The 17,188-nt window shown below is 47.4% G+C and overlaps 1 protein-coding gene and 1 non-coding gene across 2 annotated transcripts; both read right to left on the bottom strand.

Annotated features, from left to right (window-relative positions):
- Positions 1-1,295: 1,295 nt before the first annotated feature.
- On the bottom strand, positions 1,296-9,153 carry LOC135813967 (mucin-2-like). The gene is made up of 5 exons (XM_065327013.1): positions 8,831-9,153; positions 5,059-5,241; positions 4,214-4,831; positions 3,135-3,249; positions 1,296-2,342 (listed from the first exon to the last, which is right to left on the bottom strand). The coding sequence occupies exons 1-5, from the start codon at positions 8,913-8,915 to the stop codon at positions 2,027-2,029; spliced, it is 1,317 nt and encodes a 438-aa protein (XP_065183085.1). The 5' UTR covers positions 8,916-9,153; the 3' UTR covers positions 1,296-2,026.
- Positions 9,154-11,479: 2,326 nt separating this feature from the next.
- On the bottom strand, positions 11,480-11,578 carry Trnay-gua (transfer RNA tyrosine (anticodon GUA)). The gene is made up of 2 exons: positions 11,542-11,578; positions 11,480-11,515 (listed from the first exon to the last, which is right to left on the bottom strand). It is a non-coding gene; the product is annotated as a tRNA-Tyr (tRNA).
- Positions 11,579-17,188: the final 5,610 nt, after the last annotated feature.

The following is a 17,188-nucleotide window of genomic DNA, read 5'->3' as shown; positions in this document are numbered from 1 at the left end:
CTTATGACTAACAATGTAACTATGTACTCTTGGTACTGCCTGCAGTGCTGTGCTTTTGAAATCCCAGCGATTGTCGACTTCAGCCTCAAGTAACTAGTTGTACAAAGTCATAGTTGCAAGTACATCATGTAGTCTACATGGCGATGATTGTATGTCTACAACTCAGTACCAGTCGAGCCCGCAAACTGGCCAAGCCGCCAAGTTGCCAAGCGCGTGTGAATGTTGCCTTGTTGGTGCCCGGAGCTACGGTTGGCTTAGGTCCAGGTACGGCCAGCGGGTATGACGGCGTGCTTGGCTTGCAAGGAGGACATACATGTACATGTACTGGTAAAAATAGTATTAGGAAGAGTACACAACCCCCTGAGGTTATGTACTCTTGCTTATTATGCATAGGATCTACAAGGAAATAAAAGTAACACACTACATGAGAGTAGAGAAATGACTAATGTCGTAATGGAGTATTAGTTGGTTGCTCAAAACAGTGAAGCTCGCGCTTTTCCTGTCGAATTTAAATTACTTGACTTTGTACTTCTAACTTGTATGGGGATCACCGAAGTCGCTACCACGTCTATTCAGTCGTATTATTTTCGGGACTAGTTTTTAGCCATTTAGGGTCACGATCTACGCGACTGTTGCCAGGACGATATTCCCATCGAAAATGAAATAGGAGTATACAATGTCATGTAGCTCTACACCATGGTGTGTTGTTCTTTATGTATCCGTGGTTCACTTATCGATTATCCCACTTGTCGGTTGCTCGGCGAACTTGATCCGAATTTGGAAGTGTTGATCGCGGGGACATTGTCAGTGGTATGCAGCACTGAGCAATATTTATGACACTGAGCGTCTCGTCTGCATGGAGGTAAGCAAGTACTTAGTAGGGTGTTCCACTGAAGCAGCCCCTGCTCCAGGAGTGCTGAATGCCTGTACATTGGTCCCGCTTTGTAATGCCACTGGGCTACTTGCACGTAAAAGCCGTTCTGCTGGAATAGGGAGGGTGCTGGATAAAAAATCCGATCTACTGCTGCGATGCGCATGAAGAGGACATGCTGGCTAGCCTACACTACAGTGCAGGTAGCGAAGCACGGGTTTCACACATCCATACCTCTTTCTGTGGCCGTGGAACACTGCCCAAGCTAGGGCGCAGGCGTAGGGGATACAGCCAGGGACAATACTGTACACCAGGTACACAGGTCAAGAGCATGTACATTCGCCCGTTTCCGGACCAGATGTAAATCCAGCCTGGGTTTGGAACTCCGTAGTGCTGCCGAAGGACCTGCCAATACCATACATGGTCACATCACGTAGTTTCCTCTTCTTGACTTTAGGAAAGTAAGACATTATAAAGAAACACGTCAAGTACATGTACATGTAGAGTACGAGTGTCCTAACAATAAACGTAGATCTACTGTGTACATCGTGTGTACACGTTTCTGCTTCAAGAATATTGGTGCACTGCACATAGATCTAATGTATCCCCACAGAATGATATCTTTAGTCATAGACGGGCCTGTGATGCTGAGTTCTAACAGTTAGATGTGCATGTCCGACATCTAAAGCTTCAATTGTGCCCATGACCTGTCGACTCATGTCATGCGCTGTGGAAAGATACAGGACTAAGCGGAAAGAAAGAAACACAATCGAAGACATGTGCACGCATGTGTTAATGCTATTGTGCCAGAGGGAGTATGATAATTTCGTGACTTGGACGTAATATGAACGTATAGGCGTATGGACAGCAATTGGAATTAAATTGCTTTCACCAAATTGTTACGAGAGCAGGTAGTCCGCCAACTCTGCTCCAACGTGAAAAGCAGTACTACGTCAAAATATGTCACGTGATTATTATGAATAAGATGTAAAGAGAATGTAAGGAGACAATGATTGTGTACAAGTAGATTAGAGTCCCTCCTGGTCGCCATCTTTAAATATGTACTACTTGTGCCTTGAATCCAGCAGCTGGTATTCAGCCTGGCAAGGACGATCTCGCCGAGAAGAGGGCTCTCTGTGTGGATCCCCCCACACTCTATATCTGGATTCCGCCCTCCCCTTCTAGCTTCTCCAAGTCTCGTTGGGAGCTGCTGGTGCTATTCGCTTTCTTGCTGTCTCCGTCGTTGGTCGATCTCTCCTGCATATCATCGTTAGCCAGTGCCGACTCATTCGGGAACGCCATGCCGAGATGTCCGCCATCGACGCTACGGTCTGGCTCCTTGTCCGCCATCATCAGCTCATCCTTATCGGCCACTGGGTTTCGGATGGCAAACTTGGCCTGCTCTGCCCAGGAACCGCTGCGAAGATTGCCCTCCGGTGGTGCGTAGTGACCAGTCTTGTTGAGGTTACGCCTGTACAACAGAACAATGCATGGGTAACAACAGCCCAACAGTCAGCTAACAAATGAAAGCGTTTGTATTTAGTTACCCTGCAATCGGCTGCTCAGTAACCTACTCAGTAACCTCAGCTGAATTGTGCTCAGTAACCTCAGCTGAATTGTGCTCAGTAACCTCAGCTGAATTGTGCTCAGTAACCTCAGCTGAATTGTGCTCAGTAACCTCAGCTGAATTGTGCTCAGTAACCTCAGCTGAATTGTGCTCAGTAACCATGGTAACCTCAGCTGAATTGTGCTCAGTAACCTCAGCTGAATTGTGCTCAGTAACCTCAGCTGAATTGTGCTCAGTAACCTCAGCTGAATTGTGCTCAGTAACCTCAGCTGAATTGTGCTCAGTAACCTCAGCTGAATTGTGCTCAGTAACCTCAGCTGAATTGTGCTCAGTAACCTCAGCTGAATTGTGCTCAGTAACCTCAGCTGAATTGTGCTCAGTAACCTCAGCTGAATTGTGCTCAGTAACCATGGTAACCTCAGCTGAATTGGCCAGATACTAGTACATGAAGAAGCAGGGTGTCCCTGGCAACTGGTTCATGCGGTACAAACTCAGGCCATGCCAACCAGATCTGATCGTGCCCGAACAAGGAATGCAATCCTGCCGAGTTTGTAGCCGAGTACCACACCACAAAAGATGTTCAGTTGAATGTGAACATGGTATGGTATGGTATCATGGTAATATTGTATTATTTTAACTTGAGTAATTCAAGAATATGTGCAAGCACATTGATCACGTGATCATTCTGAATCTTACCGTCTAATGATGATGATGACAACCAGGATCAGCAAGACACCAAGCACCAGGCAAGCAACTAGAATGGCAATCTCCGCATCTGACAGGCCGCTATCCGATGAAGCAGCTGCTGTGCCTGTTACAGAGGAGCAGGGGCACAAGCAACAAGGCAAGGAAAAGTCATACTCATCAGAGAGACTTAGAGACTTGTTTTTTGTTGGCTTAATTTACTATGGACTTGGAGGTCTTTTTAAGAACTTCATTGCAGCCTTGTCATCTTTTACTTCACCCCAATCATCAGCCTGATCAGCAGGGTCATTCGGCAAAATCTGTTGTCCTCCCTGAAAAGCACATTGTGCATTGAGGGATGGGGGGGGGGGAGGGGTTGTGGGTCAAAATAGCAAGTCAACTGACATTGTACATGTACATGCATGCGATTTGCGTCGTCCAGCATAGCATGCTGCATTCCTTTCGGGGTGGGGAGTCCTAGTACGAAATGAACGATGTTCTCTTCAGGGATGACACACTTTTCAGGTTACACATAGGCATGATGCAGTGCAGCACTAATATACAGCGGCACCTTTCCTCAAGGATAGCTGAGAAATACAAACACCTTCAATTTGCGGACGCCATTCGGCAGTCCGACCTAACGTACATGTTCACATGCACAGCCTATATGTGAGGACACCCGAACCTCCACAATGAGGATACCTTCGAAAATGAGGATAGTTTCGACTACATGCAGACCTATGGCCAGTATGGGTGTCCGCATTTCTCAGGTTCAACTGTAGGTCCATGTTGACTGCTTATATGCAGTGCCGCTTAATGAAGTCTGATTGTGTGAGCAAAGTCAGCGCCCTGCACCAGTGCACAGCCTAACGGTCGCAAGTCTAGAGCTGCAGAGAGCCTGGCGCATACTAGGACTTCCTTCATGCGATCGGATTTCATTGGGCTCAACTGAACATGTATGTGCAGGTAGGTGCTGTATATCAGCAACGGGGGGGGGGGGGGGGGGGGGCTTAGGCAACTACTAGGAGGTTGTGTCTGAACAAGTCCTAAACCCTAGTCAGTCTATAAGAACGACCCGCGAGACAACCTACCTGGCAATCCACCAGTTCCAGTCGGGTCCGGCACAACAGTAGAGTTTGTTGGCTGGCCTGCAGTTGTAGGCTCCACTGTTTCTCCAACTGTTGCTTGTCCTGATGTTGTCTCTGCAGAGGGTGCCATCGTTGTTGTACCAGTTGCTGGCTCAGTAGCAGGTCCAGTAGTAGGTGCAATTGTAGGTCCAGTAGTAGGTTCAGTAGCAGGTCCAGTAGTTGGTCCCGCGGTAGGTCCCATAGTAAGTCCAGTAGTCGGTCCAGTAGTCGGTCCCGTGGTAGGTCCCATAGTGAGTCCAGTAGTAGGTCCAGCTGTAGGTCCAGTAGTCGGTTCAGTAGTAGGTCCAGTAGTCGGTCCAGTAGTAGGTCCAGTAGTCGGTCCAGTAGTAGGTCCAGTAGTCGGTCCAGTAGTAGGTCCAGTAGTAGGTCCAGTAGTAGGTCCAGTAGTAGGTCCAGTTGTCGGCCCGGTAGTCGGTCCGGTAGTAGGTCCAGTAGTCGGTCCGGTAGTAGGTCCAGTAGTCGGTCCAGTAGTCGGTCCAGTAGTCGGTCCAGTTGTGGGTCCAGTAGTCGGTCCAGTTGTGGGTCCAGTAGTGGGTCCGGTTGTTGGGCCTGTTGTCGGCTCTGCAGTACCGAGAAGCAAACACGCATAACTCAATACTATTTAGATGTGCATGCTATCTATATTATCATACCGGTATGAAGCAGATTCCTTCCAATTCAATTTCAGCCATTAGGTAATGTCATAATTGTAATAATTATTACCAACTCACCTCACCTCAACTGGTGGATATTATATCATCATCCTCAACATCATGATTTTTTAATAAATAAAACAAACAATTGCTTACGTGTCGTAGCCACAGGCGTGGGTGTAGTGGCCGGTGCCGGCGTGGTGGCTGGCACTACAGATGATGACATCACAGGAGTCATGGTAGTCATTTCAGGCACTGCGCTGGTGGCCTGAATGACGGTGGTAACTGGCGCTACCATTGTCGTCGGTGCAACCAATGACACGGTTGGCGTCGCAGAGACTTCGCACACAACAAGACACGTACAAAACACGTGGCGATTGTGATTACCGTGAGACCATTGCTGGCAAACCAGTTACTTGCAATAGAACTAGCAATGGCTGATTTACGTCATGACATCAGGACATAATAGCATGATTATACCTATGTCTCATTACTTCAGGATGGTATTGCGCAATCCTGCTAGAAACGTAACGTTAGACGTCTCCCAATGCTCACAGAGTGCTCGATACCCAACTGGGCATTATTTTATTTTATTTTTACACAAGAGGAGCCGCCGCTGAGGAGGTGGAACAGATCTCTCGAGTTTTCGGTTGCAACCAGGCAGTAGTACAATACCTGTATTGTACTACTAGTACTCCCTGGTTGCAACTCAGAGCTTCACGCAAAGGGATCCTCACTTTCCTCAAGCAGCCTGAATCGCGGTTCCAACTTTTCTTAAGTTGTGGTAGACTATATTAAAGATAAATGTGAGAGACCTTCTGAGAGAGAGATAGATAGATAGATAGATAGATAGAGAGAGAGAGAGAGAGAGAGAGAGAGAGAGAGAGAGAGAGAGAGAGAGAGAGAGAGAGAGAGAGAGAGAGAGAAGGAGAGGAGGAGGAAGAAGAAGCAGAGAGGAAACAGAGAATGTATGTATATCGGGGGGGGGGGAGGGGGGCTCCCTATCTTTCACTTTACCGGTCTTGTATAATGTAAATGACTAAATTTATACCGGCATCTACAATAAGGTATAGCCCAAATTTGCCTAATGATTGATGATCCTTAACAGGCGGATCTCAGTGAAAACCAAACCAGAATGTTGAATCCCCTTTCTGGACATTATGAAATAACAGCTTTTGGTAGCAGACAATGAGAAGTGCCTTCGCTGTCATGACTCAGCAGACGGAAGACTGTCAGTTCTCATTTCCCCCGTGCACTTTGGGGAGGCATTGTACAAAGCTGGGAATGAGACAGGGTAGTACTCGGAAAGGAGACGCCCGACTGTCCGTTTACAATGTGCTGCACTCGTAACTATGCTTCGAATGTCTTGCAAGCCTCTCACTTTGCCCATGTGAAAACTATCACCGGCAGCATTGACAGTTTCCGCAAAGTCCGCCGGCATCCTTGATGCTCATGATAAGCGACACATAACTGAACTGTGTCGATTCGGATTGCATTGCAACTTAGTTGCTACCGTTCGTTCACACAGACTGATACTGAGCGCTCCAGCAGTCGGTTCCTGGCGGCAGCAGAAGCCTGAGGAGAGGTCAGCAAAATGATCTTCCCCTGAGTCCCTAAAGATACAGCTCCATTAGGTTTCCGTTTGTTATCCACTCTAGTGCTCTAGTGCTCTAGTGCTCTAGTGCTCTAGTGCTCGGTCAGTCAGTCAGTGCGCGCATCGGGACATCCCGAAGAAAAGCAGTGCTCCCGCCACATTCCTGGAGGGTATGTTGTCATGACCATCCATATGCTGACATCTTCGATCAGAGCCAGGTCAGGATGTACATGTATATACATGTACATTGCAATAGAGACGGCGCCTACTATTGTAGTACTTTGCAAAACTGACAGATTGACATTGTTTTCACCCTTCACCTGATCAAGCGTTTACTTAGAACTTTACTAGTCACGTGATCTTAGGCAGCAGTCATAGTATCATGATGTGCAGTACAGTACTATACTGTAGTTCTCTCCGCCCGTAGTGTTTTCTGCACTACCCAATTTATTGAACCCGATGCGACCATTACGTTCCACCCACTGGAAGGTGCCAGAAGCTGGAGTTCTAGTCTAGGAATATCTCTTTCTCGCTGTAACTTACTCTAGCTCTTAAACTGCGAAATACTCTGGATTCCCAGAGGTAGAGTCTCTGCTCCCTTAGGTGTCGCTACAAGCAAGTGTGAAATATAGCATGTACATGTACCACTAGCGGTGTTTAGTCCACGAACGGTACATATTCCGCATTCCCGAAAGTGAACAATCTGACTCGTGACTAGCTTATACTAGTTACAGTGTAGTCGGTACCACTGTCAGTATCACTTCCACACTATCATAATTATACGGTCTCACTACATGAAGGCAAGAGAACCAAGGCGATATTGCAACCCTATTACAAAATTATTAAGCTGTAATGCCGCCACTGGCTGTCAATGCTTGTCATGTGCTGGCCGAAATGTTCGGAGGCGCCGCTTTAGACAGAACCACTACTACCACTAACACTGTCACCAAGGAGCGGATACAGTGTTAATGCAATCCAAGGAGTGGATTGCCAATAGTACCCGTAGCCATCGTGCATACATTGTGAATGTTACTAATGGCGAGCAGAGAGCAGTCTGTACTGCTCGTGTAAGGCTACTCCTTGCTGTGCATTCCACTCGGACGGAGCCGTCAACAAACTTTAGTTCGAACACAGCAGTATAGACTATAGTCTGAAAGGTGTACATGGTCGCTATGCCGCGTCTAGAGCCTAGTAGAGACTCTGGACCCTTTGCCTGCATATGGATGCAAGCCGGAAGAAGCATTGTGATGATGTGCCATGTCCTCCCGTGCACCGGTATCAGCACCATGGTAGTGACAGCAGCACAGGTCTGAACGGAAATTCGGCATCTGTTGTCATGTCGCTAGCATGTATAAAAGGAGGCGCCATCGCCTGTTTGTGTCGTGACTTTAAATAAAATTCAACAACATCAGCTAATACGTAATATTATATAATACTAGTACCCGGCGATGACCACCTATTCTATCAGATCAGCGGGCAGTGATTAGCAGCATACTAAGTTAACAGCTATGGGGTATACTTCAGTTGCCAGCACTGTAGGAGCACCGCCGAGGGGTTTCTCAACTTTCTCCACATACCCAGCATAATATTATTATGTACTGGTAGCTCTCATACGATTCAGGGTGAGAAGCCGTTATCCGATCATCGTTAACTGTTACCTACGTCTGTGCATGTCGCAGTGAACACCCTGCAACCTGGCAAGGTATACTCTGAGTCACGCGATCCTTGGTTTCACTTCTGCCAGTTCTGCCTCTGAGACAACTACTTCCCAATGCCATCGTGTCACTATGAGGCCCATCCTCAATTCTCTGTGACGTGTATTGAGTCCATGAACGACAAACGGCACTGCCCACTGACTGAGTGCGTCTGGTTACAGTATTCAATAGTGGTATATGATTGCCCTTCCATAATTCGGACTATCACATACGCGTCTGTTCCTCCCACGTCGTTAGTGCACACGTACATTGTACGGGACTACCACAGTCTGACATCTCCCACACGCCCCCGTAGTGTGGAGTAGCTTACAAAGTTACGGGCATCAAGGTACACTTCGTGTGCACTGATCTACGAAACATAAGGGAGGAGGATACGTAACTTTGTTTCTCTTCAATGAACAAATGTCGGGAATGGAACTTAAATTCGTCTTTTGTCCGCGTCCACACCAGGGGTCTATGCCCGGAATTAATGCTGGATTTCTGTTGATTCCCAGTCACACCTCACCATACTATATACGTATTAGGCAAGATGTGAGATGTAGTGCTCATGTGTGCATATTGATAGCCACGTACATGTGCATTGCGCCAACACAACCAGAACGTCTTTCTTTGTTCTTACCTGATGGCGACTGCCCCGCGCATCTTCTTCCGACCAATAACACCACCAGCAGACCAATGTACGTGGCCAGCCGTGCTCCCGCCATTCTCCTCTGCTGAACAAGTCCTACGCTAACAGCACCTAGCTGGCTCTGATCAGCTGAACAAGAAATCTCTTCCTTGGCCCCACGGCTGATCGGTGACCAGCAAGAAGACGAACCGCAAGCAGACTGGATAGGTGCGACTCGTTGTCAGCAGCTCTATTTCATTTGACAAAGATCTGCTGCCTCTTCTCCGACCCAGCGGTTCAGTCAATACAAGCGACACCCAAACAGGGCCAATCTATTGAGTCGAGTAGCAGCGGACAGTGTACGCTAGGAATGGTGACCGCCTTAGAATTGCATGATCTGAACATGTGCTTTGGCCGCGTGTTGGCCACAATGATGGTAGTTCGGAGTCGCATCCCACTTGCACATGTGCAAGTGGGATGCGACTCCGAACTTCAGTTCCAACTGAAACTAATTTCCAGCCCACGTCTATCGGTCTGCTTCATGTTATTAGCATTGCTGTGCATAGTCCGGAGATGGGCATGCACTGCTGTGAGCAGTATGTTGATGGTGTATCGCCCCGCTTCAACGACTTCAGCAACCGGTGAGGGCCTCTCGAAAGCGCTCGGCGCTCAATTGCCTTTTCCATATCTAGCCATTGAGAAGAGCAAAGTGATCCACTTGTAGAGGGACTTCTCCCACTCTCGTCTCTTCGGGGCCTTATAATGCCACATTCCTCTCTTTCTTCCATCTTACTGCCTTACTGCGTGCGTGCGTGCGTAGAATATCAGCTACAATCATCATGATCGTGTAGGCCACGCACGAAGTCTTGGCGCGCGTGCGGAGCCTCCTTCCATTTCCATAGCGACAGCATAGACAGGCCATTACTACACGGTATGACTTCTACCCACGGTGCGCGGTATGACGGAACAAGACTATGCTATACACAATATAATTATAGTGAATACAGTCTAAACTCTAGTGACGTAGTGTGCTTTGAAGAAGCTGATGAACTAGGAACTACTTCAAAAAGTTCAAGTATTTTTTTCAAGTCAATAGTGTTCAGTAATGTTGGTCCTGATTCACTCCGCGCGCAGTCGCCAAACAAGAGAGCCATGGGCTATGAACGAAGGTCAAGGAAACATCAGATCTACATGTATGTACTGTGCAATAATAGGCATTCAGCTGAAGGATACACCGAACCGTGAAGGAGAGAAATGAAATCTCTCGATCGAGGATATTGAGAGATTCACAGGCATCCGATGATCGCGTGGGATCCCATGATTCCTGCACAAAGGTGGTGCAATTGTCATGATGCGACATGCCTATTGACGGAGAAATCGGTGGAGATAGGGCTCAGAAGTAAAGAGAATGATATGGCAGGGCAGAACTGTCCCGTCATTGGCTTATCATCTTTGTCAGCATGTACGTGCATGTACATTCTCCCTCCGCGGACTTCAGCGCGTACACGTGTACACGCACTGCATTGTTGCTATTAGTATCACCCCTATGATTTAGTATGACACCGCCTTTCGGCAACAAAGGCAACAGTAATGCCGTCACCCCGCCATACCACGTACCATATTATGACTGTGTTGGCACGGAAGACTAGCAGCGGATGGGGCGGCAAGTTATCAATACAATGTGACTGTACAGTGGTTGGCCGCTGGAATGTCCAAACCAACTCCGGGGGGGGGGGGGGGGGGGAGGGGGACGTGGAGAAGCAGTGGTGCTAATGGATATAAATTTTCACACTGCAGCCAATGCCGCCTTTCCTCCGTATCTCCACGGGATATTGGTATGTGGCCCACCTTGCCAGACCTATTTCCAAGGTACATGTAGGTGGCAGGTGGTCGTGGCACAAAGGGCAGCCAATGCGAGGTATTCCAAGCTACGCTCAGGCCAAGCATGATCGGATTCTGGTTCGCTGCCATCGCGAATTATGTCTAGACAGTCTAGCCTTCGGGATATTATTATTATGTTGTTGTAGAAATCTGAAATCGTTTATTCTCACGATGGCCTGTGACGAATAAGAGTTGCTGTTGTTGTTGTTGTTGTTGTTGTTGTTGTTGTTGTTGTTTTTTGAATTCTTTATTCTCACGATTGTTGTTGTTGTTGTTGTTTGAAATCTGTTATTCTCACGATGGCCTGTGGCCAATAAGAGATAAGTTGTTGTTGTTCTTGTTGTTGCTGCTGCTGTTGCTGGTTGTTGTTGTTGTTGTTCTTGTTGTCAGCCATAATAGAAGGCTTTGAGGTACATGTACATGTGTGTGATTTTATAGAATAATTATTGTATACTCGAACAACAGCACTTGTACTTGTGTCAATCTTGCTCAGTCCACACCTCTTGGTTTAACCGTTATACAAAAGAAGTCGTAGACTTGTATTGAATTTGAATTACACCCTGGTAATACAAAGTCCAAAAAGTCCAATAATTATACCCCCCGCCCCAGTGCGCGCCCCTCCCCCCCCCCCCCACACACACACGTTGAGGATATGGGGCATTTGCACGACTACATCGTCGGGTGATGTAATTACAGTAAACAAGAGTCCAAAGCTCCATGAACTAAAAAGGAGGACTTGATGAAGCTGATGCTAATAGTAATACAGAAAGTGCCAAAAAATCCTTCGAGCCGGATTCGAACCAGCGACATGAAGATGACTGCACATCCTAGCGATGTGCCCGCTACAGTCTTCCGCTCTACCAACTGAGCTATCGAAGGAGACACATGCCGCGTACGTTGTATGAGCCTAATGTTCATGATAGCAGGGGCGGGCGGTCATAATATGCTCTCGATGATAGATTTAATAGGTAAAGAAAAGGTCGCCAGTTCAAGAGCCATGCAAGGTTTGCGTGGTTTCCTAACTGTACTTTGTTTGGCAAAGTAACCACGTTAGTTCTTTGACTGCAGATTGCCTCATGCAGTCCCAATGCCCCATGGTCCTTTCACGAGGTTTCCTAAAGAGCGGACCACCGTCAATACGTTTGATATTTCTCAGGTGAAATAAAAGTGGTTCTTAGTAATTGCAAGTGCATGCATTCGACAGCGTGATGTATCATCAGTCGTTCTCCAGCCACCCTCAACCGGTACGCCAGAGCATGACTATGCATGCAGGGTCGATCCGCGTATACCGGTACAGCTCACCATCGCCATCGGAAGTGAAGCAGCGAGCCGGTACGGTGTGCCTTCTTTGGACCTGCACACCACATAGAGTAGTCATCGTGGCTCATGACTTGCCATGTAGATCTACTAGATGTGGCCTTTACCATGTACATCTACTAGATGTAGCCTTTACCATGTACATCGGTCAGAATACAGTGTCACACTACACTGGTGTCTTCCGGCCTAACACAGGTCAATAAGTGCGCACAGAGGACACGGAAGAACTCTTCGTACATCATATTCAGTCGCCGAGACAGTCGCCGGTGGTTACAGACCTGCATGCTGAGTCAAGTATTTGCTGTGTGTCGCATTGCTTGCATGTGAAGATAAGTGTGACAAGGTTGTACTCTCCGAAGATTCCAAAGTGCAGTTTTCAACACCTCCGGTCCTTCCGTCATCAACAAATGAACATATTTGGTGTTCAGAGAAACCCCTAGGCCCTGAGCACAAACTCCTACATGTACATTGTACATCATCGTAACCAGTAAGTAACAGGTACTGCAGTAAGGCCAATAGTACCAAGTGAAGTGGTGCAGATCAAGAAGCTGGAGGTCTATGCAACTCCCTGGACCCTGGTGCCGGTGCAGGCCTACAGTGTACTTGGTGTGTTGTCCGGCGTATTGCTTAGTATTACTACCATTTATGGGCAATGCAACGTGACTGGGCACGTGTACGGATTGACTAGGTATCAACTACACAATGGTGCAACCAACTCCGAGCGTTCACGTGGACTCTTCCAATCTACAACAAGATCCGCGAGGCGCATATAATTCTTGCTCCACGGAATGGAATTCAGATTTCAGATGGACCACTTCGTGGAGTAACGGTCCCAGCGTGATAGAGTTTGGTGGTGCTGGTACCCCTGAACGTGCCTGCCCACTTTCCTTGCTCGGATCTGAGTTGGGGTACAGCACTCTGAAGACAATATTCTCCGCAGCATCTTGAGCATGTCCCAGGGTATAATTATGTACATGATTGGACTGATGTCTGCTTGTACTATCTAGGGGCTGTGTGAATCACTGTCACGGGTAGAACTGATGAACCAACAATACAATTACCTCACCCCACCTTACTATTCATGAATGATACAGACTGCTGTACGATCATAAGGGGCCAGGATTAGGGTTCGAGCTCGACTTTGTATTATCTCATTCGGTAGGCCCCACGGGAGTTACACCTCTAGTCTATACTGTGGTATGGACATCCCTGCAAGAGTGGACACCGCCAAGCCACGTGACACAATGACCTACATGTACAAGCACAAGCACAAGGACAAACACTGTGCCCATGTACAGTGCACAGTGTAGGCAAATGCGGATAATGCCGGCAGAAAAATTGGCAGAATTCGGTACTTTTTCTGGTAAGTTTCATGCATGTTTGGTATGTGGATAAAGAAATGGAGCAGAATTCGAGGAATTGCCCACCATAAGGTTTGTATGGTTCTGCCATTTTCACTGCTTTCCAAGCAGAATCTACCACCTTTTCGCGCATTATCTGCACACCCCTAGCACATGCAGTGTCACGCGGCCTGTACTATAATTATTATGTTCCTGTATCACCCTGTATGATGGCACTAGACTGTGTAGGGTTCTGGCATGCTACGAATACGGCAGCCACCCCATATTTAATACCCTGGACTCAGTGCTGGCTAGCACATGTACATGACTTTGTACATAAATTGCGTTGAAGAATCACATACAGGTGCAAACAAATGTATACGATGTACCCCCCCCCCGACACAACACACCTCTTGATAATCAGTGACAACTAACTTACTTCCACAGTCGCACATACATGTATGTGCATGGTGTGTCATACTACGATGTATGAATCCAGATACTATTCATTCATGTGGAAATAATTTTAATTCTATGGAAAACAGGTAAGTACGGTGGTATGTGTAATGACTACTGTAGCATGTAAAGAGTATGTATGGAATTCCCCATGTGCCCATGTGCCCGCTATACATGACCATTTCCCGGGCTAATTCAACAACACAGCAATATCTGTGTATCGGACACACCAACATAATTATACTGAAACTCCCCACAGTTTCTTAATAGTTAATACTAGCTTCACGTTGCCTCATCAAAATAATTATGTTATGACTCTCCTTTGTGGATTCGCACTCATTTCATCACGAGCCTCATGCAGTGGCATGCAGGCCACGCGTATGCAGTCACCACGACCACACTGGGACACTGCCACACGTAGTACCCAGATTTTAAAACTCTCCAGAGCTCATTTCCTCTTGCTATTCACTACCGATAAGTCACTAAAGTGGTGATCTACTCCAAGGACTAGTCCTTACCAGTCCAGAGTACCACCAGTACTTTAAACCTGCAATCGTTTGCGCCCGTTTTAGTTGGCGAATTGCGATGACAGACCACGTTGTATCTGCAAACGTTAGCGATCGGAGCCAATTTGATGATTGACTTGAGTCTACAGTTTCGCGTTTCGCACCCACTTACTTTCGCGACTTCACCCCCATCGCGAAAATCACGAACGTTTCAGGATCGCAAGGTGTCTGTGCTTACCGTACACTACAAGATGCATGGGCACCATGCAATGATCTATCTAACTGCTGTCGTAGCACACACACTTCCTAAGCTCTTTGGTACCACAACAATGGCATGCATGATGCAACATACAAAAGCTGCGGGGCAACATACTGTACAGGGAGAAATATTCCCGAAAATTGCGATTTGGGTCACTTCGCGGTTTAGGACTGTACTTTCGTTTGGTTGTCAAAAGGATCAGTGGCACTTCTTCTACACGAGTAATGCTACCCCTAGTATACTTCTGAAGTAGGCCCACCTTGGCACACCTTGTCACACCATGGCACACCATGGCACACCATGGCACACCTTGTCACACCATGGCAGCATCACATGGTAACACAGTATCATTTCTGCATGTGTAATACTGTGCTGAACCATTCAGAAGATTAATGTACACCATGCGTTTGTATTTTTATCTGAAGAGAATTCTAAATGAAGCGTGTTCAGTGTGTGTATGTGTGCATGTGTATTGACAAAGTAGGTATATCTGCTGTCCTTTGCACATGTTCCTTTATGTTGACTCTTGTTTAATATGATAAGGTAAAATCTGGTGATTTTCGATAAAAGAGATTAGCCCCATCCCTCACACAAACAAGTCAACAAAGAGGCATCTTTGGATTGAGGAGTGCTGGTTTCGAAACAACTGGTTTGAAGCTCAAAGTAGAGCTGGTGTTAGCTCAGAGCAGAGCTGCTCTTAGCTCAGAGCAGAGCTGCTGTTAGCTCAAAGTAGAGCTGCTGTTAGCTCAAAGTAGAGCTGCGGGTAGCTCAAAGTAGAGCTGCTGTTAGCTCAAAGTAGAGCTGCGGTTAGCTCAAAGTAGAGCTGCTGTTAGCTCAAAGTAGAGCTGCTGTTAGCTCAAAGTAGAGCTGCTGTTAGCTCAAGGTAGAGCTGCTGTTAGCTCAAAGTAGAGCTGCTGTTAGCTCAAAGTAGAGCTGCGGTTAGCTCAAAGTAGAGCTGCGGTTAGCTCAAAGTAGAGCTGCGGTTAGCTCAAAGTAGAGCTGCGGTTAGCTCAAAGTAGAGCTGCTGTTAGCTCAAAGTAGAGCTGCTGTTAGCTCAAAGTAGAGCTGCTGTTAGCTCAAAGTAGAGCTGCTGTTAGCTCAACGTAGAGCTGCAATGCTAAATGGATGTAATATAGCGCAAGGCAGAGCCGCAGCAAATAGCTAGATAACACCAGTTGTGAGAGTGGACCCGATTAGTGGGTACGATAATTATGATGGTGTGAATAAGTTGGATAGGGAGGGATGGTGGGAAAAGAAACACTGCTGAAGCACGATCCGTTGTCTGGAAGAGCACAACAGGGCAAGCAAGATTTGTTTTTCTTTTCCGCAAAATGGGCTGGTGCCATTTGTGATTACGCAGCAAAACAAAGCGCATGACGTCAGTCTTGAATGCAGTACAAAGCAATGCAGTGCAGTGTGTGCGCTAGTTCGGATTGTTGCTAACAAGTACTAGCACAGCTAGTACACCATTAGCCCCATCCCTCACACAAACAAGTCAACAAAGAGGCATCTTTGGATTGAGGAGTGCTGGTTTCGAAACAACTGGTTTGAAGCTCAAAGTAGAGCTGGTGTTAGCTCAGAGCAGAGCTGCTCTTAGCTCAGAGCAGAGCTGCTGTTAGCTCAAAGTAGAGCTGCTGTTAGCTCAAAGTAGAGCTGCGGGTAGCTCAAAGTAGAGCTGCTGTTAGCTCAAAGTAGAGCTGCGGTTAGCTCAAAGTAGAGCTGCTGTTAGCTCAAAGTAGAGCTGCTGTTAGCTCAAAGTAGAGCTGCTGTTAGCTCAAGGTAGAGCTGCTGTTAGCTCAAAGTAGAGCTGCTGTTAGCTCAAAGTAGAGCTGCGGTTAGCTCAAAGTAGAGCTGCGGTTAGCTCAAAGTAGAGCTGCTGTTAGCTCAAAGTAGAGCTGCGGTTAGCTCAAAGTAGAGCTGCTGTTAGCTCAAAGTAGAGCTGCTGTTAGCTCAAAGTAGAGCTGCTGTTAGCTCAAAGTAGAGCTGCTGTTAGCTCAACGTAGAGCTGCAATGCTAAATGGATGTAATATAGCGCAAGGCAGAGCCGCAGCAAATAGCTAGATAACACCAGTTGTGAGAGTGGACCCATGAAACCAGCACTCCGTTAGCTAAGCACTATTGACGCACAGCAAGGGTCGATTTATGTCAGCACAGGCAAGCATTGCGCAGCTAGAGTTCAGTGGCTCATTACTCACCCGAGTTGGGGATCATGGCATCCATGGCACGGCAGCAAGCCGGGACGATAGCTGGCGCTTAGCGCTTGTTGTAGTCCGGATGTAGCATAGACACGCATCGCTCTTTCCACTGACCTGCCACTCGGAAGAAGGAGTCGGGGCACTAGCCATAGCAGCGGTGGTGGCTGCACCAATGTAGACTGAATGCCCGGAGTAGTTCGACTGGGATGGTACACCGGCCGCAGCGACAAGAGACCATACTGTTACTGTGAATGACTGCCTGGTCAGCTGCTGTCTGTTCGAGAGTACGAACAAGAGTTGCTCTGGTCCCTCGCGACGAGTGACAAATGGGTAGCTAACAATGGCACGGACCGGGCAGTACGGCGGTACAGACGGGCCAATGTCACTAGTAACGCCTTTACCGAATGGGTCCGTCT

The sequence above is a fragment of the Sycon ciliatum genome, chromosome 4, assembly GCF_964019385.1.
Source record: "Sycon ciliatum chromosome 4, ocSycCili1.1, whole genome shotgun sequence".
In the NCBI taxonomy this organism is placed as follows: Eukaryota; Metazoa; Porifera; class Calcarea; order Leucosolenida; family Sycettidae; genus Sycon; species Sycon ciliatum.
Note: the sequence above shows the minus strand (reverse complement) of the source record. Positions and strands in the feature narration are given on the sequence as shown.

Bases quoted from the DNA above. Each gene is read 5' to 3' on its own strand.
- LOC135813967 (XM_065327013.1), bottom strand. From the start codon at position 8,915: ATGGCGGGAGCACGGCTGGCCACGTACATTGGTCTGCTGGTGGTGTTA. The intron at 5,242-8,830 runs GTAAGAACAAAG...TTGTGTGCGAAG, and splicing joins CGCGGGGCAGTCGCCATCAG to TCTCTGCGACGCCAACCGTG. The intron at 2,343-3,134 runs GTAAGATTCAGA...TCTGTTGTACAG, and splicing joins GTCATCATCATCATTAGACG to GCGTAACCTCAACAAGACTG.